Source organism: Saccopteryx leptura, chromosome 7 (genome assembly GCF_036850995.1).
Source record: "Saccopteryx leptura isolate mSacLep1 chromosome 7, mSacLep1_pri_phased_curated, whole genome shotgun sequence".
Classification (NCBI taxonomy): Eukaryota; Metazoa; Chordata; class Mammalia; order Chiroptera; family Emballonuridae; genus Saccopteryx; species Saccopteryx leptura.
This window is the reverse complement of record NC_089509.1, coordinates 67,993,327-68,017,881: the sequence shown is the minus strand read 5'-3', so window position 1 is coordinate 68,017,881 and position 24,555 is coordinate 67,993,327. Positions and strand designations below refer to the sequence as shown.

Genomic DNA, 24,555 nt, shown 5'->3' with positions numbered 1-24,555 from the left:
AGATACTGTGAGTTTCAAGCTATTTGGTGGAAATACATTCCAAACAGTTTGCTCCAAGTTTATTTATATCAGTAACTACCTGAAATGGGGCCTTTGAAAACTTGAGGGAAAGAGAAGAAGGGCCCACTTTTCTTTCCTGTGCTCTTTATTATTATTGCTTTTTGAGGAGCTTGAGAGCACATGGTCATTGCCATCACATCTGGGGAGATGTGTCCTAGAGTAGAGTTTTTAGAGTTGTAAACAGAGCTTAAATCTGACTGTGAAAAATTGGCTCATGAAGAAAATGTGATATTCTCAATTGGTGGAATTTAAAACTGTTTTCTGTTTTTGTTTTTTTGTTTTTTCTTTTCTGTAATTCTTGTAGGGACATATGGTCCTCTACCTTTTAGGCAGCAAAAGCCAGAGTAGCAGAAAATTTTTTATAAAATCTCCACTCATTATGAAAGGAAAGCTGTCCCTTTGAGTCATTGATAATGTGCCTATTTAGTATCAGAAGTCACTAAGAGGTAGATGTAATCAAAGATCACCCAAAATATAGGTTGACATGAAAAAATTAAATGTCATGAATTTATCTCTCACTCATGAGATATAACATGTTGAACAAGCTCAAAATTAATACAAGAACTCAATTAAAAAGTTATTAATTCATTAATGCATTCAAAAGATACATTATTGAGCATCTATTTTGCTAAAAGCACAATAGATAGAGCCATAAACAACCAGACTAGGTCACTGTTGTTGAGGTACCCAACTAATGGGAGAAGAGAGACAAGAAGTGAGTAAACAAATAAATCAATTACAGATTTTTGGATAGTAAAAAGTATAATGAAGAAAGTAACATTGAGTAGGGGGTCAACTTTTGATTAACTAGCCAGGAAAGATCCTCTGGGAAAGTCAGATGAAGTTGATCTGGGCACCATGCAAAGCCTTGCCATGAGACCAGTTGTTTTAGGCAGAATAAACATCAGCAGAGGACCTGAATGACAAATGAACTTGATTTATTTGAGGAATGAAAAGAGGCCAGTGTGTTGGGACATAAGTATAGTAAGAATGGAAGAAACACGATAAGAAATGTGGTTTGAGCAGATGGGAGGAGTCAGATTGTATGGAATCTCAAAGGTCAGGATGGGAGTTTAAATTTTATCCTAACTGTACTGAGCAGTCCTTAATAAAAAATATTCTGTAAAGTAAATTGGAGTTTGAAAAAATAATTATGTTGATGGTAACTTGATAACATAGGCCAGTGGTTCTCAAAGTGTGTGCCAGGGCACACTGGTGCGCCCTAGAAGATTTCCAGGTGTGCCCTACGGTATACCAGAGAAATATGTGCCTGTTGGGGACCAAAAAACCAACAGGGTCTGAGCCTGTAGTTTCATCTCTTCAGAAGAAGCAGAAACGACTACATCTGCTGACTCAGAATCACTCTACCAGCATGGATTCTGCAACTCCACCTTCAGCACCCGCTTCAGCTCCTGCAGCTTCCAGCTCTCGGCCTGAAGCTGAAACTCAAGCTCTCGAGCCGAGCCTGCAGTTGTTTCTCCAACAACTGTCATTGCCAACATTCAGCTTCTAGGGCAAACTGCAGCTCACAGAACCATAATTCCTTCTCCAGTAATTTTTCCAGTTCCAAGTGTTGTTGGTGCTCAGCCTGCATCTCACACTGCAGCTCTCAAACCCAGTTGGCCTCCTTCTCTAGTGTTTATTCCAGTTCATGCCATCATTGACGCTCAGTCTCTTCTTGCAGGGCTGTAAAAAACACCCAGCCCACAGCCCCAAAAAAGACAGCCATAGGAAACAATATGCTGGAGTACAACAACCATTCCTGTATCCCATGGTTTAAGGGTATTGGTGTCTCCATACTAATTTTATCTGAATCCTGCCCACTACGCCAGATGTACTGCTGGTAGCCGAGGTGAGGCAGGTTCACATTGAATTCAGGCAGACAGTAGAAAAACTGCAGAGTCAGAAAGCATTGGCCATTCCCGTTTAATACATTCTTGCAACAACAAACAAACAAACAGGCAGGAAAAACCAGTTCTCAGGCAAACAAACAGCAAAAATGACCCCTCACAGTGGTGGGCAGGCAATTGGCAACCCGCCATTCACCCTGAGTGCAAGCACCCATAACCTTACATAGACTATACACACGTGGCACTGCCACGTGCTCAGGCACTCATCAAGCAAAGTGCTTGCAGCAGGTAAACCAGTGAGCAAGCCTAACACAGTTGTTTTCCCAATAAAGGAACAACGTGAATGCTAGGTGGAAAACAGCTTCTGGGCTGGAAGAGGCAGGACAGGGGAAGGGTAAATTACAGGGGTGGGTTGGGAGGCTACTGAAGTCCGGGTAAGGGGTGCAAGGGCACAGACCTGGATGAGAGCAAGCTGAAATTAGTCTAGTGTGTAGATATAATTGACAGGATTTGTTGATGGACTGGATAAGAAGTATATGACTCAAAGAGAGGAGACCAGGATGATGTCAGGATTTTGATGACACTATTTGCTGAGATTTAGAACATTCTGGGAAGAAAATGTTTGAGATAGAAAATCATGAGTTTGGTTTTAGATATATGTTACATTTCAAATGGTGATTGGGCATCCAACTAGAAATGTCAGGACAGTTAGAAGTAGTGTCTGATGTTCAAGGGAGTGGTTGGAGCTGGCAACGTCACTTGAGGAGCCCGGGTTAGTAAGAAAAGCCATGGAGCCGATGCCCGTGCTGATAGATCCTGTGGACAGAGCCTCAGGGAACTGCCACCTTTAGAGCCTGGAAGAAGACAGTGCATCAAAGAAAAAGAATAGAGCATAGCTATTACTTTCATTCTCAAGAAATGCAAAGCCAGTGTTTTGAACTTCTGGCCTGATTTTTTTTTTAATGACACCTTACCCGCTGCAAAGGGCTTAAGAAGTAGCCACTGCCTTGGCGGTTTTGCCAGGGCCCTCAGTGAGCTTCTAAAATGCCAGTGAGCACTAATTGTGCTGATCACCTGACGTCTAGGAGTACAAGATGCTGACTTCAGAACTGCAACTCATTCTGCAGAGGGCACCAGCCTTCCCCACTACCCAACTGAGCCACCTGAAGTCTGCGTGGGGTTGAGCAGCAGCTGCACTTCTGCTCCAGAAAACAGCTCTTTGCTATCAGATCAGACTGAGGCTGGAAGCATGGGTATTTATTTTCAGAGCATTAAACAGTAAGAGTCCTAGCTTAACTGGTACACAGGTGTTTTATGTCTGAAAGGGATTTGGCTAGGTGAGCAATCCCCATCCCTAGTTTTTTGAAATTCAAGTTTGAGCAAAGAACCTTGAGACATTCCTGCTACCATTAGCTCTTCTTTCTGACTTTTCCTTGTGATCAGCGATGGGGACAGAATGAGAAGTGGCTGCCTATCTGTCTGTGGTTAGGCACCAGCATGCTGGAACTAGAGTTACAATTTTATTAATTTAATTTCCTCTTTAACTCTCTGACCCCGAACTTTTTCTCAATACAGTTATTCTAACCTTATAAAAAGCCTGCTGATTTACTCCCCATTCTACTGTTCAGGAGAATTCACTTGTTTCTCCCTATTTCACCACAAGCTGTGAACTCCCAGTTATTACATGTCTTAGAGTAGCTTTTCTTAGTCCAGACTGAACACTGGAATCACCTGGAGGAGATTTTAAAACTCCTATAGGCTGGGTCCCATCCCCAAAGGTTCTAATTTGATTGTCTTCTAGTGGAGCCTGGGCACCTGGATTTTAAAAATCTCCCCAGGTGACTCTCATGTGCAGCCATGACTGAGACCGCTGGCCTCGAGACTCAATGCTTTCCAAATATCACGTAACTCCGTGCACCTCTGTCAGAAGAAAGAGAGGGATGAAGGCCCAGGGCTCTCGACATTTCCAGGTAACACTATACAGCAGTATTATAGCTGTAGCCTCCAGGAGAAAGCAAGCTGTTTTTAAGCTCTCTCCAGGGAGTGCCAGATTCGGGCAAAGACAAGACTTGCAGCGGATAAGGTGTCTCAGGGCATAGAGGCGCCTTACTTTAAAACTAAATCTGTTAGGTGAAAACGTGCCTATGGAAACCAGGGAATTATCTTTAACTTCCTCTCAGGGCTGTTGGGAATTGAGCTCGCCCTCATTCTACACCAACTGCCTAAAGGAAAGCTGATGATTGAGGGTATGCAAGCGTGGTCATAAAGCGCGACCGCTGTTCTCCCGGCCGCCTGCTGCCCAGGAGGTGGACAAAGGGCGCGCGGACCTTGCTACTCAAAGTGTGCTCCTCTGGTCCAGCGTATTTGGCAGCATTTAGGAGCTTCTCAGAAATACCGTAGTTTGGACCTCAACCCAGCCCTAGTCACCATGAATCTGCATTTTTAAAACGATGTTCAAGAGGGTGAGCATGCAAGTCAAAGTTTGAGGAGCGCTGGTTCATTCAACTTCGGGTAGCGGATTGCGCTAAATTGCATTGGACGGTAGGGACTAGGTGGAAGGAACACCTTATTCCTCTTCCCGCACGTTTCTTCAGCGAGTGGCAGAGGTGAGAGGCTGGCGGGCTAAGACGCAGGACGAGGTCGGGGCGGCCCCTCTGCGCGCCCCGCCTCCCTCCCGGGCCTCGGCCCTGCGCGCGTTGCTGTGGCAGCGCCGAACGCAGCTCCGGTCGTGGCCGCCGCGGCCTCCACGTTTTCCTCCTCTTCTAAAGGCCTCCCGGACCCCCTTCCTCGGGCCCCGTCAGTGGCTCCGCCATGCCCCGGGGGAGGCGCGGCGGCCGGGTGAGCGCCCTGGAAGGCAGCGGGGCGGAGGAAGCGCCCCTGGCAGCGGCCGCGGAGCCCGCGGTGCCTTGGGCGTCTCCGCAGCAGCCGGAGGCGGTGGCGGAGCAGGTTCTGCTCCGGGGCATCTTCGAGATCGGGAGGAGCAGCTGCGACGTGGTGCTGAGCCAGCGGGCTCTGAGGTGGCGGCCCATCCAGCCCGAGCGCCCCGGTGGTGAGTGCGCGGGTACCAGAGTCTTCGACTCGCGAGGCTTCCCCCGCCCACCCGCCCCGCCCGGCACACCCCCGCACACCCAGCCCCAGCACACCCAGCCCGGGCCTGCCCCTCCACCTCCTCATTAAGCTCCTCCTCCGCCCCATCTGGCCTTGGGGTCGGGGAGCCGCAGCCGCCACCTCCTTCCCAGTTGGAGAGAACCCCTGCCATCCAGCCCCCTTGCCACCTCCTACCTGACTTGCGATAGGGTGTATATACGGTAGGGTGTATTCCCTGGGCCAAAGTCACACTCAGCTTCCGCTTTGCGCCAAGGAGGAAGTATTGGTCCCTAATGGGGTAGTGGTTTCTAAACGCGGGAAGGTCATCTATCTACTCCTCCATGCCCAATTGATGAAGTGTTAATCTGTCCATTTCTGACCATATTCTGAAAGTGGAAGCCTTTTACAGAGCATACCTCCAAAAGGGTTCTGAATTAATCTCATTTTGCTGACTTCTGAAAGTTTAACCATAAAGCTTTGGGTTCTCTCTGCACTTTTCCATTCTTCACCTCCCGCCTTACATTGTCTAGAATCAAGCCTTCTTCGGGCTGTCTAGAAACTTCTGAGTTTTGATTTTTGACTTTAGAATCATCCTCATGGTGTTGACTTGCATTCAAATGTTACTAACGTGAAACTTTGCTTACTTAGAACATGTTATAATGCTGCATTTTACAATAGAAATATTTCAAGTCTCAGCCTAGAAGATAATTTAGAGAAGGATCTTGGGATGTGGTACAGTTTCTTTAACTAAATACAAAGTTATGAAATTGAAATGTGGCCTCCCCCTGTTGAAAAACAAGACACACTGTACTATTTATATTACAGAATAGAAACACAACGCTATTTTAAGTATTTTTGTACAAAAATCTTAACAAAATGAAGCAGACTAGTTTGGGACTCAGCATAGGTTGTGAGTATAAATTCATATGTCATGCTCACTTCACTAAAACTACCTTTGCCCTTAGTTTAAATGATTTCAGGTGTTTTGAAAACCAAGCTAGAATATTTTCTTGAACTTTTGAGTTAAAAGCTAGGGATGTGAACAGAATTATTGTTTAGTTTTTAGGTCAGTTTGAATTTTGGGGAAATAGAGTTTAGGTTAGTTTACAAGAGCCAAAAGAGCCCATGTAGCCTATAATGAAGCTGAAAACTTATAGAATTAAAATAAAACATGATGCAATGAGAGGTTGTACAAATCAATAGTGCAATGCTGGTAAACAAAAGGCAAATAGTATCATGGAAAAATAATTGTTTTGTTTTGTTTTTATATTGAGGAAAAGTTACTGTCAGGAGCACGTGAAAAGTCATCTTTAGAGTTACAAATCCAAGGTTGCAAGTGTTGACTTTTTTGGTTTACTTTGGCCCTACCTACCCCCCTTTTAAATCTTCACCTAGATACATCCCTTTTTCTTTGTAACTCGCACCTAGTATGCAAACCATGTTGAGCCCCTAAATTTGAAAATATAGGTGCTTAGCACCTTAGTAAGTACGTCTATTTATGAAAGAAACCAAGAGATACTTTACTTAGTAAAATAAGAGTGGGAAAAGAAGGTATTAAAAGATGAGATGTTTAAATAGTGCTTGATGTGGAATTAGTTTACATGTGAGTAGTAAACACCAAATGAAGTTGGTTCAAAAAGTGGAGGAAACACTATGTCCAAGTTCCTGTACTTGGCAACACGTGGTGTGGGAGGATGAGGTGGGGTGACGATCGCCATTGCAACTTGGCCAGTGACGGGCTGTTCCAAAAAAAAAAAAAAAAAAAAGGTGAAGGTGTGGTCACTGGATATTATTAGATCACACATACGAGATGTTTTCAAGATCACTCAATTTTTAAACCTTATAGCACCTTAATAGTTTTTTTAAGACTTTATTTTTAGAACAGTTTTAGGTTAACAGCAACATTGGGCAACAATACAGAGATTTAACATAGACCCCTGTGCCCACACGTGCACAGCTTCCCCTATTACTGTTCCCCGCCACCGTGGTGTATGTTACAACTGATGAATTTGTATTGACACATCGTTGTCACCCAGAGTTCATAGACCTAGAGTTCACTCTTGGTGTTGGATATTCTATGGGTTTGGGAAAATTTATAAAGACTTATGTAATGCTGGTGGCCGAGGCCCGGTAGGTCCACATTGAATTCAGGCAGACAGTAGGAACTGCCAATCCAGAGGCATCGGGCCATTCCTGTCCATTAGAGGCTCGCAGAGATGGGTGAGGGAATGAACAAAGGAAAATGCCTTTTTTTTTTTTTTGCCCTTGTGGAGGGCAAGGGATCAGGAAAACTGCCCCTCATGGTGGCGGTTGTGGTGGTGGTGGCTGAGGGAATCAGGAAACCTCACCTCGCAGTGGTAGGAGAGCAATTTGGAAGAATCGCCCCTAAGAGAAAGCACCCATATTGTTTCCCAGAGACATAGGCATGTCTTTCTGCCATGTGCTCATGCACTAACTGTGCAAAGTATTTGCAGCCAGGAAACCAGTGAGCAAGCCTAACACAGCTGTTTTTCCCACAACCTGTGTATTAGAATTCTCCAGAGAAACAGAAGTGATGATAGATAGATAGATAGATAGATAGACAGATAGATAGAGTGATAGAGTCAGGAAAATCCATTATGGTGCTTTGCCATTATATGTTGTTTATAAGCAACAGAACCAGGAAAATTGATAGTATAATTCAAACTGCTTTCAAGATCTGCAAACCCAGGTAGCTGATAGAGTAACTCCCAATCTGAGACTGAAGGCCTGAGAAATGGTGGTGAGAGGTGCTAAAGTAATTCTCATCTTAAAAATCAGGAGCTTTAATGTCTGAGGGCAGGAGAAGGTAGGTTTCAGCTCAAAAAGAGAGCAAGAATTTGCCTTTCCTTTACCTTTTGATTCTATTTAGCCTTCAACAGATTGAATGATATCTGCAAACATTGGTGAGGGCACAATCTCTTTATTCAGTCTACTGCAGGCATTCCCAAACTATGGCCCCGTGGGCCACATGCGGCCCCCTGAGGCCATTTATCCGGCCCCCACCGCACTTCCGGAAGGGGCACCTCTTTCATTGGTGGTCAGTGAGAGGAGCACTGTACATGGCGGCCCTCCAATGGTCTGAGGGACAGTGAACTGGCCCTCTGTGTAAAAAGTTTGGGGACCCCTGGTCTACTGGGTCATATGCTAACACACCCAGAAGTAGTGTTTTACCAGTTATCCTGGCATTCCTTAGTCGTCAAGTCAACACATAAAATTAACCATCACAATGTGTATCCACTATTATAGGATCAGATAGCAATTTTGTTGCTACTAAAAGTCCTCTGTATATTCATTCCTCCCTCTGCAACTTCTAACAAACACTGACCTTCTTTAACTGTCTCTATAGTTTTGTTGTTTCCAGAATGTATTATAATTGGAATTATGCAGTATGTTGCTCTTGGGAAAACAGCTGTGTTAGGCTTGCTCACTTTTACTTTACAAAATTAGTGTGTGAGCACATGGAAGAGGCACGTGTACATAGCCTATATAAGGCTATGAGTGCTTGCCCTCTGGGCAGATTGTGGATTGCCTGCTTACCACCGTGAGGGGCCATTTTGCTGTTTGTTTGCCTGCGGCCATGAGAATAGGATTCCCCTGGTTGGATTGCTTGTCCACTGTCCACTGTTGCAAGACTATTAAATGGGAATGGACCAACACCTTCTGGCTCTGCAGTTTCTCTACCACCTGCCTGAATCCAGTGTGAACCTGCCTGACCTTGACCACCAGCATTACATCTGGCATTGTCAGCAGGATTTGGATCAGATCAATAAAGGGTCACAGACCTTGAAGGGTGGAATAGAGAAGTGGCTGTTCCCTGTGGCTCTCCTGTTAAGGACCTTGGGCTGGGTGTTTTTTACAGTCCTATGAGAAGAAACAGAAAGCTCTGTGAGAGAGGCAGTGTGAAGTCAAAAGCTCCAGGATGAACTGCAGACTGAGCACCAACAGTGGCTTGAACTGCAACAGTTGATGTAGGATGAGATGAACTGGGTTTGAGAGCTGCAGTTTGCCCTAGAAGCTGAATGTTGGCAGCGACAGAGAAAAAACTGCGGGGTCAAGAGCTTTAGCTTCAGCTTCAGGCCTAGAGCTGGCAGCCACAAGAGGTGAAGTGGTTTCTAAAGAAGGAGCTGCATTTGTGCTAGTGGAGTGGCTCTGAGTCGGTGGTAGCAGGCGTTCCAACTCCTGAGGAAGAGGATGTTTGGGCACAAACTGCCATCCGTAGACTCAGAGCACAGCCAGTGGACATCCAGAAGGTAAAAACCCAGCAGCCGAGAGTCCCTCAGAGGCAAGCACAACCCCATCCTCAAGTAGTGGAGCACTTTGTAGTTTGGCAAAGAGCTGATCGAGTTAGGGGCGAAATTCAGGCAGAAATCTATTGAGTCCCTGGCAGCTTGTTTGCTGTGGTTGTAGGACCTAGGGGTGGCTGGCATCTTTCACTCCAGAAGAGGGATGGGGAAATTAGCTGCCATTACCATGCACTCCTCTTTGAAACAGCATCTTCAGAACTGCCATGATGACCCAGGAAACTATACGCTATTAGAATGAGTGACGGCTGCCATTCACACAGTCTGGCAGAATGTTTGAGAGTTTCTGGTGAGTGGTGAGGTGGTGGCAGTCATATTCTGAGCTGCAACAAGTCCTTCAGGAACTAGGTATAAAGAATGCTGCTTTCAACCTGAGGTCCTGTGGGCCAGATGAAGAAAGAAGTGTTTATGGCAGGGATGAGGGACCTTATTCTCTGTAGTGCCCCATCAGCTATGTTTGGGTCACTAGTGCCTATTTTGAGCCCTGTGTTGGGCATCCTATAAACATAGTTACACAGATGGTGGTACATTTGGACAAGGTGGAGGCAGCACAAAACCACAAAGCTGTGTGGGCTGCTGCTCATGCTGCCTCCCCCAACTAATAAGAGAAATGGGCCTGTAAAGGTTACCTGAACACTAGTGTGCATAGGTTTGATCGCAACCAGGGAAGATAAGAAGAAATTGGATGGCAGGTCTAATAGAGTCCTGTTAGAAATTTGGTGACAGCTTAAGCTGCAACAGAAATTTCAACCACTGAAAAAGTGGGGGAAGCAGGCAGCCCTGGCAGCTGCCAAGAAAATCGCTGGAATTTGGGTTGCACAGTTGCAGGATTACTTGTTGGAGACAGCTGAGGGAGAAGAGGATCCCCCAAGACCCGTTGTTCCAGTTTGAATAGGGGCAAGGCTGAGGGACCCATCTAATAGGGATGGGCAGGGGCTCGAGGCCCCATGTGGAATTGGCAATCCACTGGTCCCATTCATATTCGCAGCAGGTGTTGGCATTAGAAGATAATAGGTGATTTTTGCAGCAGCATCAGAAGCTAAGAGAACTGTAAGGGTGGCACAGGCCTTGAATGTGTTTGACCCACCAAGCCCTGTAAACTTGCTGAGGAGTTTGGATGGGGCTTGTGGCAGCGGACAGAGCACTTATGGAAATGTGCTGAGGTCTGTTATCAAAGAGCTGTATGGCTAGTTGCCTGTAATGGACTTTTCACCTTGGGTGAATTGCGCAGACAGCTGGGCTGTTTGTCATGGACTGATCATTGAGTAGTGTAATGGACTCTTGGACTGAGACCAGAGCAGAACACCAGATACCTTGCTGGACCGACATGCCACTTGTTGACAGTATACTATGGAAGACTCTAAAGGGGGGGGGGCGCAGCACCTGTGGAGGCCCTCCTGCACTGGGAAGTTGCTCTTGCCTGTTGCAAATATGCACCAAGGACACTTTATGGCTTCAATGGACATACGGGCCCTCCCACCTACCATGGCTGCCACTTAACTCTCTGGGCAGAGTGCTCAAGAAGACATTGTGAAGGATACCTTTATAATTGTTATCATTTTTGGTATAGCTTGTGCCTTCGTAATTCTGTTGCTGTAGTTAGTACTATTTCTGTGATGTAATGTACCTCACTCCTTGCACAGAGACCATTGCAGAAGATACATGTCACGTAGCTTGTGAGGTGAGTAACCCTAAAGGGGTGGAATATTGGGAAAACAGCTGTGTTAAGCTTGCTCTCTTGTACTTTGCATTATTAGTGCATGAGTTGTAAAGAATTGGCCTAACTAGCTTCCAAATTGGCTGTATCATTTTTGCATTCCCACCAGCAATGAATGGGTTGTTCCACATTCTCACCAGCATTTGTTATTGTCAGCATTCTGGATTCTTGTCATTTTAATAGGTGTGTAGTGGTATCTCATTTTAATTTGTATTTCCCTGATGACATATGATGTGAAGAATCATTTCATATGCTCATTTGTGTATCTTCTTTGTGTGGTATCTGTTAAGAACTTTGGCCCATTTTTCAAACAGATTATTTTCTTATTGCTAAGTTTTAACTTTTTTTGTATATTTTGGATAACAATCATCTGTCAGATGTGGGGGGTTTTTTTTGTTGGTTTTTTTTTTAAAATATTTTCTTTCAGTCTTAATTTTTTTCAGTATTGAAATAAAATACTAGGTGGTCTTTCCATATTTCATCCTGAGTAATGAGCAAAGACAACAGTTATGAGTGCTATCACTGCCAATATAATGATGACTCGATGCTTTTGTTGGCAGAGCAAATGTTTGACCACAGTTATTGTAATCCTCTTTATTGGGTTCAAGGGTGACTTGGAATAATGTTTGTGTTACCTGTCCCCTTAGAAGTGCGGATTGTTAGGGACAGCCTGAAAGTAAAAATGAGAAGCACAGAAGCACCAGCACTTTTTTCCATATTATTTTTTGGTTTTGGTGGAAGAAATCTTTAATATAGTAGATCTAGTCAATCAAGATAGTAATTTGATTAGAAGTTCTTCCCTTAATTTAACTTAAATATTTTGGCGCTTAGTTGACAGAACAGTTTGCTAGATGTTGTAAAAAATGCAAAATGATGACCTGGTCTTTGCCTTCAAGGAAATTTTATCTTTTTGGAAAGATGTGACTCTAAGCTTTAAGTAAGAGTGGATGTCACCATTTATCAGTCATTCCGCACCTGTATGTGCTTTGTTCAGCAGTATAAAGATCAGTAGGACGTGAGCTCATCCTTTAAGGATCTCTGTGTGTTCATGGGAGTGAAACATATTTTTGACAGGAGTTTCTTCAGGGAGGATCAACCTTCTTGTTTAAGTCTTCACTTTCCAAAAGGTTGAGTTGAATGATAAAGAGTATTTTATAAGTGGTAAGGTGTTGTATTAGTTTTCTAGGGCTGTGCTAACAAATCACCACAGACTTGTCAGCTTAAGACAACAGATTTATTCTCTCAGAGTTTTGTAGGCCAGAATTCAGAGGTCAAGATGCCAGACAGGCCACGTTCCTTCTGAAGGCTCTCAGAGAGCACCCTTCCTTGGCTCTTTCTGCTTCTGGTGTCTCCTGGCGTTCTTCAACTTATGGCAGCATATATTCAGTCTCTGCCCTTGACCTCACATGGCGTCCTCTTTTCATATAAGGACAAAGTCATTACATTTAGGATTCATTCTAAATCCAGAATGACCTCATCTTGAGATCATTAACTTAATTGCGTCTGCAGAACCATATATACAAATGTGGTCTCATTCTGAGGTTCCAGGTGGAACTTTCTAACTTTCTTGTGGGGGGTGGTGAGGAGACACTATGCAACCAGAGGTGATGGGAGTGGGAGAAAATCTAGGTTGAGGGAATTAAATGAAGGCAGAAAATGGAAGGTCAGTTTCTGGGAATACTGACTATAACTGTCAAAGTGTACCAGGGAGAGAGAAAGCAGAGGCCTGAAGACAAAGGCAGAGAATTTGGCCTTTTTTTTTTTTTTTTTTTTTAGTAGAAAGTATGAATATATTTCCCCCAGTTTTTTTCTTCTTACATTCATTTAAAGGTGTGTTCTCAAACTCACAGTGGTCTCTCTTTGTCTCAAGACCTGCCATGGGCAGGAATCATATCATAATCACTCCTGTAGCTTCAGAGTTTCTAGACCTCTTCTAGTTCAGTAACTTTCATCCTTGCTCCGTGTCACACAGAGAAGTTTGTCACTTCTCTTCATAACCAGCCCATCTCCTTTCTTCAGCCCCATCTAAAAATTTATGTTGGCCCTGGCCGGTTGGCTCAGCGGTAGAGCGTCGGCCTGGCGTGCGGGGGACCCGGGTTCAAGTCCCGGCCAGGGCACATAGGAGAAGCGCCCATTTGCTTCTCCACCCCCCCTCCTTCCTCTCTGTCTCTCTCTTCCCCTCCCGCAGCCAAGGCTCCATTGGAGCAAAGAAGGCCCGGGCGCTGGGGATGGCTCCTTGGCCTCTGCCCCAGGCTCTAGAGTGGCTCTGGTCGCGGCAGAGCGACGCCCCGGAGGGGCAGAGCATCACCCCCTGGTGGGCAGAGCGTCCGCCCCTGGTAGGCGTGCCGGGTGGATACCTGTCGGGCGCATGCGGGAGTCTGTCTGACTGTCTCTCCCTGTTTCCAGCTTCAGAAAAAAAATACAAAAAAAAAAAAATTTATGTCATCTGTTATACCCTCTTCCTTAGGTTTTTAGCCTGTGCTCTGCTAGCTTTCACTTAAGCACAGCGTTGTGTTCAGGACTCTGTTATCCAAACCACCCCTTACCCTGATCCTGTAAGCTACTCTTTCTAGCGGCTACTCTGCCTCTTGACTCTCTTTCCTGGACATGCTCCGAGCAGGGTCAGTTTACTCTCACTGCCTGCATGAGTTCACTTACTTAGTCCTCCCTCATGTGAGACCTGGCTTTGTTCTTCTTTCTGCTAAAACTGCTTGGGCAAAGGTTAGCAGTCACCTTTTTCTTTTAAGATTTTTAAAAATATTTATTCACTTTAGGTAGGGGAAAGAGAGAGAGAGAGAGAGAGAGAGAGAGAGAGAAAGAGAGAGTGGGAGGACCAGGAAGAATCATCTCTCATATGTGCCTTGACTGGGCAAGCCCAGGGTTTTGAATCAGTGACCTGATGTTCCAAATCAGTGCTTTATCCATTGCACCACCATAGGTCAGGCAGTAACTTCTAATGGCCCAATGAATGGACCAATTTCAGCCCTTAGCTTTTTAGATTTCTCTGTCATTTGACTTTGACTTAACTGCCTTGGTTCCTGTGACACCACTGAAGCCTAGTTATCAGTCTCTCATGGGGACCTCTTTCTGCTTGCCGGTCTAATTTTGGTATTCCTAAGGAGCCTGGTCTTGCTGACTGTTGTCACTCATTATCGTAGGAAAAGTATATTCCCAGCTGGTGAACACAAATTTACAACATGTTAGGAAGATTCCGTTCAAATTAGAGACAAGACAAAATGCAGGGTAGAAGGCACATAGGCTTCTACCAGATCAGTGGCTGGCTCAGCCTAAGTTCAGCTTAGGAGGGGCCCCAAACGACCTTGCTCAGTAGGAGGAAGTCTCCAAGCATCTGTGATGTTCAGATGTCAGCAGGGAACCGCAGTAGAAGTTCGAAGGAGAGTCTCAAAGCTTCAGCCTCTTAGATATTTATATGACCTGGCCACCATGCCTGTTTGTCTTGTTCAATTAAAAATTCAATAACATGTTAACATACATTTTTGGTTTTACTTTTATCATTTTCAAACACCTGCACTATCAGCTCACAACAGCCACACTTAACTCCTGGTCAAAATATGTTTACATCTTCACTCCTGGTCAAAACATGTTTACATCTCCCTTTGGAATTTGTTCAATAACAGGTTTACTATACCATTCATCATGCACTCTCTGGGTGATAACACCCACTATTCTCATCTACCCTCAGGGTTAATATTCAACTGGTGTCTTTAGTCCTGACTGCAGATACTTCCTGTATTCATGAACTTGGGAGTCCTACAAATTTAATGCGTCTACAAGAAAAACAATTTTTTTTGCTCCTCAAAAATATCAACTGGTTTTGTATTCCCTAATATAAATAGTTTTGGAACTCACTAATTAGTTGTCAAAATATTTAAATTTGCTTTTGAGTTGTATGTCAGCTATGGCACGAGTGTGACTCCTTGAAGTATATGTTGGATGGATAGAGGATTGCATATATAAGTAGTAAACATGCTAGCTTAATGTGAGAAGGGGAGTTTAGAAGGCTATCTGTAATATTACCTAGGCCAGGATTCTGAAGGTATGTCCTGATTCACTGTCCCTCACCCACCGCTACTAATCAACCACCCATACTAGTCACTCTCTTTGCTATCTTCCTTCATTGTCCAGCCAATCCCTACCCTAGCTCAGGCCATTATAATCTTCTGCTTGGCCTACTTTGTCACCTCCCTTGAGCCCAGGCAAGCCAGGGTTTCAAACCGGCGACCTCAGCATTTCCAGGTCGACGCTTTATCCACTGCGCCACCACAGGTCAGATATTAGGATAAATTTTTTTTAATTTTATTTATTAATTTTTTTAGGAGAGAGAGAGGGAGAGAGAGAAAGGGGGAGGAGCTGGAAGCATCAACTCCCATATGTGCCTTGACCGGGCGGGGTTTCGAACCGGCGACCTCAGCATTTCCAGGTCGATGCTTTATCAACTGCGCCACCACACGTCAGGCATATTAGGATAAATTTAAAAAAAAATTTAAGGGTATTATTTCTAAAGGTATAAGTAAGATGTAAGGATAGTGAAGTACTCTTGGGACTGGACATTTTGGGGCAGGTGATTCCAATTCTTAGGCCTCAAAGGGGAAGAATTGCCTGAGCCTAAATTCAGACCGTCTATGAAGAGAGGGTCACTAGACAGAAGCTACGGCCTTTACTTCAGCATGGCTGATTTCCTCAACCAATTCCACAGGGAGGGAGCAGGGACTCAGCACCGCTACTCCCTCTTTTCTGGTCCTTACCATAATCCTAGCCAAGCAGAAAGTGGAGTGTAAGGAGACCACTTGATGGAGGCACAGAGCAAGGGAGAAGGACAGAGACTGACACTACAATAGATGGGGAAAAGGGAAGGTGTTCATAACATGTTTTGTTTACTGTCAGCACCTTGAAGAGTGCCTTACACATGAACAATATTTGTTATATTTGTTCAGCTTTGCCTCTCACATTGTAATCTGATCACTACACTGCTATTTAAGAATGGTATCACCTGGGAGAGAGTATCCCCTACCCTTCTGTTAAAGCATCAGAAGTCTTTTTTTAAAAAATTCTTAAGCTAAGAATTGGAAAATGTTGACCCACTACTCCAAAGTTAGTGTCATGGCCAGACGGCTCCATCTTGCTCAGTTGCAGAGTAGAAAGTACCAACCAGGGCATAGACTGACCAGGATGCCATTGCTCTAATGCAGGGGTCCCCAAACTTTTTACACAGGGGGCCAGTTCACTGTCCTTCAGACCGTTGGAGGGCCAGACTATAAAAAAAAACTATGAACAAATCCCTATGCACACTGCACACATCTTATTTTAAAGTAAAAAAACAAAACGGGAACAAATACAATATTTAAAATAAAGAACAAGTACATTTAAATCAACAAACTGACCAGTATTTCAATGGGAACTATGCTCCTCTCACTGACCACCAATGAAAGAGGTGCCCCTTCCGGAAGTGCCGTGGGGACCAGATAAATGGCCTCAGGGGGCCGCATGAGGCCTGCGGGGCCGTAGTTTGGGGACCTCTGCTCTAATGTAAACTGTGTACACAAAAGGACATAATCAGTTCAGAACATATCTTCTTTATTACCTGCAATGGTGCCTAGTGATCTTTATAGTAGAATCTAAAATTATTGCCATTTTACTTGTAGAATAATGCATAGGTTCATTTATGTAAATATAATTACCAAGGTAGCTGTCTGTGAGCTAGGAAGAAGCAGCATCCTAAAGAAATGGAAGAAAGATCAAGCTAGCTCTTTGAGACCAAGTGTGAAAGGTCAGACAAGTCTGGGTCACGAGACCCTGCCCAGGCAGAGCTGATCAAGTGGAAGACCACAGTGTAGTCAGTCCCCAACATAATGCCCGAGGCTCAGCATAAAGTGTCAAAAATTGAGAATAGGCCTCAGAAAGGGAACATGAGCAGATGCCGTAGATTAATTCGCCTATTTTGTAGTTGTTTAACTTGTGCTGTTCCGACTTAGATGTTTTTAGAGTTAAATAATTTCAAAGCATCACTGATTGCCTGTTGGCATTATTCTAAATCTTAACCATGAAAAGACTTTAAGGAATATGTGCTTCCCAAGTGATAAGCTTTTATTTGGAAGGTTAATTTGAAATAGGAAAATGCAAGCAGTTTTGTGCCTTTCCAAAGCAGGATCTGCTGACTGTATTGTGTGACTGGGTTGTAATGTTTTTAATCTGTTTCCCATAAAGGAAGTCATGGATAGGATAAAACTATATGAAGCTCATATTTTTGTACATTTAAGAATGATCAATTTAGAGACCTCTGTGACAGGAATGCCAGCTGCTCACAAGTCTCAGTTTCTTTCTCTCTCTGCTCTCTCACTGGGCACTTTGTCATTTACTAATGGAAAGCACCTTCAAGTATGGAAAGCACTCTGGGGTCTTTACAGGCTTCCTACTTCCTACCCTGGCTGTCTGGAATATGCTCCCATCTGTGGAGTGGGAAACGTTTCAGGAGTGGGCATCAAAGGACCTGAGGTCTCGTTCCTGCAACCACAGGGCGAGCGACTGACTTTGGGCAAGTCATTTAATCCCTCTCAGTTACAGTTTCTTCATCTGTAAAATGAGGCATTTGTATTATGTGGTCTCCAAAAAGCTTCAATTCTGTGAAGTTGTATTATAAAGAAAATACCTGTTTTTATAGATGGTAAGTGTTAGGGTATCTTAATAAGTGAGTCTGAGTAAGGTTTGAATGAGAGGTGTGGTCTGCCGTATGGTATGTGTGGAGGAGAGCCACACTTTAACAGCAGGAGCTTCGCAGCCCTAATGAATTTCTAACTATAGATATATAGAAGAACCACGTAAGAAATATGAGCCAAGCCCCTTGCTCATCTTCCCCAGCTTCAGGGCAAAATGATGAGAGGTGAGCCTCAGGACAGGTCCTGTCTTTGCAAAGGAAAGAAACCATTATCTATAGAAAATTGTTGGTCAGGGCTAAACATAAACAGACTTTTCATAATGGACGAAAGGATTAGCTTATCCTTTCTTCCTGCTATTTCATTTCCTGTACCCACTAATCAATTTTCTGAGTAAGGATTTTATGATATGTTTGCTTAGCATTAGAATATAATGTTTCAAATAGTTTTAAAAATAAAATGACGGTTTCAGATCATAATTATGGTTTATAAGTCTCTCTTTTTCATACACTTACTACCTTAGGTTATACAATTTCATGTTACGCTTTTTCGAAGGGTTATTCCTACCACCACCCTGAGCTCAACTGAATTAGAGCAGAAACTAGATAATCTTGAGAAAGCTCGGCTCCAAAATAAGGTCTTGAAAGTGTTTCTTTTGTAAGAGAGTTAAAATGATTTCCTGGTGCTTTAGGTTTACATAAATACTTATTTTGCTGGAAACTCAGCAGTTATGAAAGGTAATGTGGAAAAATGTGAAAATGAGAAAAAAATAATCAATTTCAAAACAGGAGTTAGTGATTATGTGGGACTTAGCAGAGCTGAGTGCATTCTAAGTATTAATCTGCCTAAGCTGTTTGGAAACAGATGTACGTGAAACGGATCCCAGTCTTCTGTTGTGTACATCCAAAGTAAGACATCTGTCGGCGGACCGTGTGGTCAGAAATAATGGATGCAGGGGTTAAACCCCAAAATGACCTATTACTCATGTGAATTATTGAAGGACTAATTGCTCAGTAAAACATGATGCTTTGATTCATCATTCTACATAGTGAGAAGAAAATACTATTAAAAATTGGTAGTTTGTTTCTAAGCTGACAAATTTGAAGGAATTTGAGAAAGATGGTGGTAAAAAAAAAAAAAAAAATCAAGCTTTCTACGTAACTGCCTGTTCTGCACATGGAGTTTTTAAATGCTCTGACAGGTCTGCTTACCTACTGTATAAGTATTATGTAAAGCTCATATTGTATAAACGTTAGCTTTTTATTAAAGTAGAGCAGACCAGTCAGAAAAACAAATGTGGGGTTAAACTCTCTTAGTTAAACTTTCTGCTCCGGTGAAATGCTCTGCTCCTGACCGTTCAGTGCCGTCACCACCAGCCACGTGTGGCTATTGAGCATTTGAAATGTGACTAGTGTGACTGAGGAACTGAATTTTTAATTTAACTTTATTTTAATTTAAATTCAGTAGCCATATGCAGCTAGTAGTGACTACAGCTGCAATGCATGGAGAGTTGAAAATGTTTATTCCTAGGGAATTTAAGATCTATTTTAAAAGATTATTCACATTTTCAAATCTCTATTTCTATGGAAAGGTGCAGTTTTCAAATAATCTCTCTCAATGTAGAACTGATCTGCTCATACAATCTGAGGTGCTGATTTAACAAAAAAGAAACTGAGTTCAGAGGTGCCAAAGTAGCAAAATCTTTTAACATATTTTGTGAGTACAAAACATGCTTTTATTTGTTATTACAAATTAATTTGCTGATAGTAAAGTTGCTAAAAGTCATCATATTATTCTTCATGGTCATTGTGATTTATTATTTAAACTGAAATTTGGCAAACTTAGTGTTTCTTTCTATAGGATGGTATATTCAAAATAACTGCCCTAGCCTATGTACCTTGACACCATGGAAGCTGGCATCCTAATGTTGTTCTTAAACATGTCACACCATGTGGCACCATCTGAAGGAAAGTAGTTTTAAAAACTGATTTATTCCTGGCCGGTTGGCCCAGTGGTAGAGCGTCTGGCCTGCAGAGGTCCCGGGTTCGATTCCCAGCCAGGGCACACAGGAGAGGCGCCCATCTGCTTCTCCACCCCTCCCCCTCTCCTTCCTCTCTGTCTCTCTCTTCCCCTCCCGCAGCGAGGCTCCATTGGAGCAAAGATGGCCCGGGCGCTGGGGATAGCTCCTTGGCCTCTGCCTCAGGTGCTAGAGTGGCTCTGGTTGCAACAGAGCGACGCCCTGGAGGGGCAGAGCATCGCCCCCTGGTGGGCAGAGCATCGCCCCCTGGTGGGCGTGCCGGGTGGATCCCAGTCGGGCGCATGCGGGAGTCTGTCTGACTGTCTCTCCCCGTTTCCAGCTTCAGAAAAATACAAAAAAACAAAAACAAAACAAAAAAACCCCTGATTTATTGGCCCTGGCCAGTTGGTTCAGTGTGGATAGAGCGTCAGTCTGGGGTGCAGAAGTCCTAGGTTTGATCCTCAGTCAGAGCACACATGAGAAGCTACCATCTGCTTCTCTTTTTCTCCCTCTTCTCTACTCTCTCTCTTCCCCTCTTGCAACCACTGGCTCGATTGGTTTCAGCATCAAGCATCCACTCAGGCGCTGAGGAAAGCTCAGTTGATTTGAGCATTGGCCAGACTGGGGTTCCTGGGTAGATCCCAGTTGCAGCCGATGCTGGAATTTCTATTTTTAGCTTCCCTCCTCTCACTTAAAAATAAAACAAAAACCGATCTACTTTTGTTTTCCTCTTACCCCTTTTCCATGTGGGCGTCTTTGGGGCTGGAACTGGCACAGAAATCCTCCTAGAAATGGGGAACAGTACTTGTAGAAGCCAAGAGCTATAGGGGCCTACAAACTGAGAGGCACATGGGCTGGATCAGGCCAGTAAACCAGAGAAGTTGATCCAGTCAGAATTGTCCAAAGCAGAAGGATCTGAAGTGAACTGCAGAAATCTGAACACAAAACTAAAGAAATATAGAGCCAGGGTAGTAGATATAGGGATCATCAGATAGGTTGGGCACATAGGTAGATGCTATTACTATACTGGGTATTTTTGTGCCCTCTGTAATTTGAGGAAGTGGATCATCCTCGTTTAAAGGGCCAGAGATGTAGTAGATTCCCCACGTTGTTATCTCAGGACTAGAATAATCATTCTGAATCTTATTATTTATCCAACCTAGTCTATAAGACTAGGTTATTAAATTATATTCAAATATTGATAAATCTACGAACATCATCAAAGTCCTCAACATGGACCTCTCTAAGTTCTTCCATATGATTATATTCCTGCCCAAATTTTACAAGTGCTTTGCCAATGATGGGGGCAGTATATGCTGAGCTAGTGAGTTTTGGTTGTGTGTGTGGTGTGAGCAAAGGGAAGGAATTAGTAGCCATGGCTCTTTTATTTTGTATTTTCTAAAACTGAAACGTGATGCTAGAAGTAAAACAGAAAGGGGAGAGGGAAATGAAGTTTGGAGGAAATTGACCTTACTCTAACTTTTTGCATGCAACAGGACCCTTTAGTGCACTGGTGTAAAGCCAGTACCCAAGGCCACCATCACAGCAGCCCGGCTCATGCAGGTTCGCATTGGATTCGGACAGTCGGTAAAGAAACAACGGAGCCAAAAACTGATGGGCCAACATCTTTAATCCTAGCTTGCACCCAGCGGGCAAGTCAAAACACACACTGGGCTCCAAAACCCACTCACATTCAGTGCTCACAAAGCTACTGACTTATCCGAGTTTCCTAGAATCAAAGGTTTCTAGCTCACCAGACTTATTCACCATCTGTTCTCCATCTCCTTCCTTCTCCCTGCACAAACTCTGCACAAACTGGCTTCTCACTCAACACTCTGCCATCTTGGCTGCTTCTCCTGGCCTCCTCCACATGGCCTCTCTCTGCTCTCCTCTCTGCTCTCTAATGCTAATCTCAGGAACCAAGAGCCCAAGTTCCTGTTCTGCCATTTTATAGTGTAGATTCAAAACCTTTAATCCAATATACAAAATAGGGAAGTCTCTAATACAAAGTCACTTCTCTGAGGCATGATTGGATTGTACCACCCCACATCAAAAAGGGTGGGAAAGGCTTAATCCCAAAACCAAACCCCAGGCTACAAGGATTCTGCCTGCCCACAGCCCACAGAGACACACAATATCACCTGGGCAACGGCCTCCATGTGAGCAGTGCCATCTTTAACAAAGTGAGCATAGTACATTTTATCCACCCAACAACTGGATAACTAGGTAGGCAGGCAGGTATGCATACAAAAAAAAAAAAAAAAAAAAAGGCATAGTGCTGTGGATTTATGGTAAGCCTAAAGATAAATCTAAAACAATGTACCAGCTGGCTGGCATCAGGGAATTCCTGTGTACATTCCAAGATTTGCATCAGAAACAGTGTTCTGGAAACTACCATGGCCGCTACACAACGATGTCCAGTGCTTGGCTGAAAATAGCGAACATTTATTGATGTTCACTCTGCCAAGTCCTGTGCTAAGTATCTTATCTTCTTTAATCTTCCCAACAAGACTATATTGCCTAGATAGGATTTGTATCCCCAGGGCCCAGAGATGTTAAATAAATTGCCCAAGGTCATGCTAATAATGGATTCGAAGACAAGCAGTCTGACCCTAGAGCCATACTATACCCATTAAGTTATACAGCTTCCTCAGTCAAGCAAGGAAGAGTTCCCCTAATGCCTTCAGGAGTCTGACTGATGTCTTAGTTAGTGATAGAGTAGCATCATGGTCCAAAGAAACAAAAAACAAATAAAAAAATATTTTTCCACTTTTTAATTGATTTAATTTATTATGTTTACATAGATTCAAGTGTCCCACCAAATACATCTCCCCACCCCCATGTTCCCCTCAACATCCTCCTTTACTCCCTCCCCTCAATGTCCTCCCCCCTCCCCTCCAGGATTTGCTTTCCTCCTCTCTATAATGCTGTGTTATGTGTATATAATTTCACCAATCTCTTTCCCTTCTCTGATCCCGTCCTCTCATCCCCTTTCCCTCTGACCGCTTTCCCTCTGGTCTCTGCCTGGCTTATTTCACTTAGCATAATAGTTCCCAGGCCCATCCATGTTGTTGCAAAAGGTAAGATTTCCTTCTTTTTCACGGCCCCATAGTATTCCATTGTATATATGTACCACTGCTTTTTAATCCACTCGTCCACTGACGGACACTTGGGCTCTTTCCAGATCTTGGCTATTGTAAACAATGCTGCAATAAACATGGGGGAGCATTTCTTCTTTTGAATCAGTGATTTAGTATTCTTTGGATATTTTCCTAAAGGTGGGATAGCTGGGTCAAAAGGCAATTTCATTTTTAATTTTTTGAGGAATCTCCATACTGTTTTCCACAAAAGTCTTAATACAATAATATTGTTTGACATCTTTTAGGCCTTTAAGACTGTTCCACTGTAGAGAGTATATTCCATTTCTTTTGGCATTTTAAATTTATGAGTAAATAACCAAAATAGGATAGGGAAATGAGAGTTTTTAGTTTTCTTTTTAAGCACCACATTTATTATGGAAAACATCAAACACACCCAAATATAGAAGGAATAACATAATAAGCTTCCATGTTCAAACCAATGAGAGGTGAGGCTCTATGTAACACATTGTTGAGTTTAAGTAATTTTCAAAGCCAGTCTTGTTTCATTCGTGCCTTACCCATTTCCCTTCTTTCTCTGGAATAATTTGAAGGAATTCTTAGACATCATATAATTTAATCTATAAATATCTCAGCATGTATCTCTAGAAGGTAAGAATTTTTAAACATATTTATATTATATACCATATAATCACAATACCAGTGTTTTAAATATTTTTGCATTTATTATTTTTTAACTACAGTTTAATTTTGTAAAGCCAGGAGACACAACCAGGGCCACCATCACAGCTGCCCAGCCCATGCAGGTTCGCATTGGATTCGGACAGTCGGTAAAGAAACAGCGGAGCCAAAAACTGATGGGCCATAGTCTTTAATTCTAGCTTGCACCCAGCGGGCAAGTAAAAATACACACTGGGCTCCAAAACCCAGTCACATTCAGTGCTCACAAAGCTACTGATTTATCCGAGTTTCCTAGAATCAAAGGTTTCTAGCTCACCAGACTTATTCTCCTCAGTTCCCCATCTCCTTCCTTATCCCAAATACAAACTCTACACAAACTGGCATCTCACTCAGCACTCCACCATCTTGGCTGCTTCTCCTGGCCTCCTCCACGTGGCCTTTCTCTGCTCTCCTCTGCTCTCTCTTCTAATGATAATCTCAGGAACCAAGAGCCAAGTCCCGTTCTGCCCCCATTTTATAGTGTAGCTTCACAACCTTTAATCCAATATACAAAATAGGGAAGTCTCTAATACAGTCACTTCTCTGAGGCATGATTGGATTGTACCACCCCACATCAAAAAGGGTGGGAAAGGCTTAATCCCAAAACCAAGCCCCAGGCTACAAGGATTCTCAACACACATTAATATCACCTGGGCGACGGCCTCACATGGGCAGCGTTAACTTTAACAAAGTGAGCATAATACATTTTATCCGCCCAACAAATTTCAATATTATTTTGTATTGCTTTTAGGTGTATAGCCTACTGGTTAGGCAATCATATACCTTAAAATGTATTTCCCTCAATACTGCCAGTACCCACCTGGCACCATACAGTTATTACAATATTATTGACTATATCCCCTGTGCTGTACTTCATATCCTCATGACTACTTTGTAACTGCCATTTGTACTTCTTAATTCTTTCACCTCTTTCACCAAATCCTCCAAATCTAACTTCCCACTATTCCATTAAAAATAATCCTGTTTTTAAATATCTAGTGTTTATATTTCCT

The 24,555-nt window shown here is 43.4% G+C and overlaps 1 protein-coding gene across 1 annotated transcript in view; it reads left to right on the top strand.

The window, feature by feature from the left end:
- Nucleotides 1–4,614: 4,614 nt before the first annotated feature.
- CERKL (ceramide kinase like) overlaps nucleotides 4,615–24,555 on the top strand; it is a 134,898-nt gene continuing 114,957 nt past the window's right edge. The window contains exon 1 of the mRNA XM_066346567.1: nucleotides 4,615–4,959. Within this exon, the coding sequence (XP_066202664.1) occupies nucleotides 4,722–4,959 (238 nt within the window). The 5' untranslated portion in view covers nucleotides 4,615–4,721. The remainder of the gene's footprint in view (nucleotides 4,960–24,555) is intronic.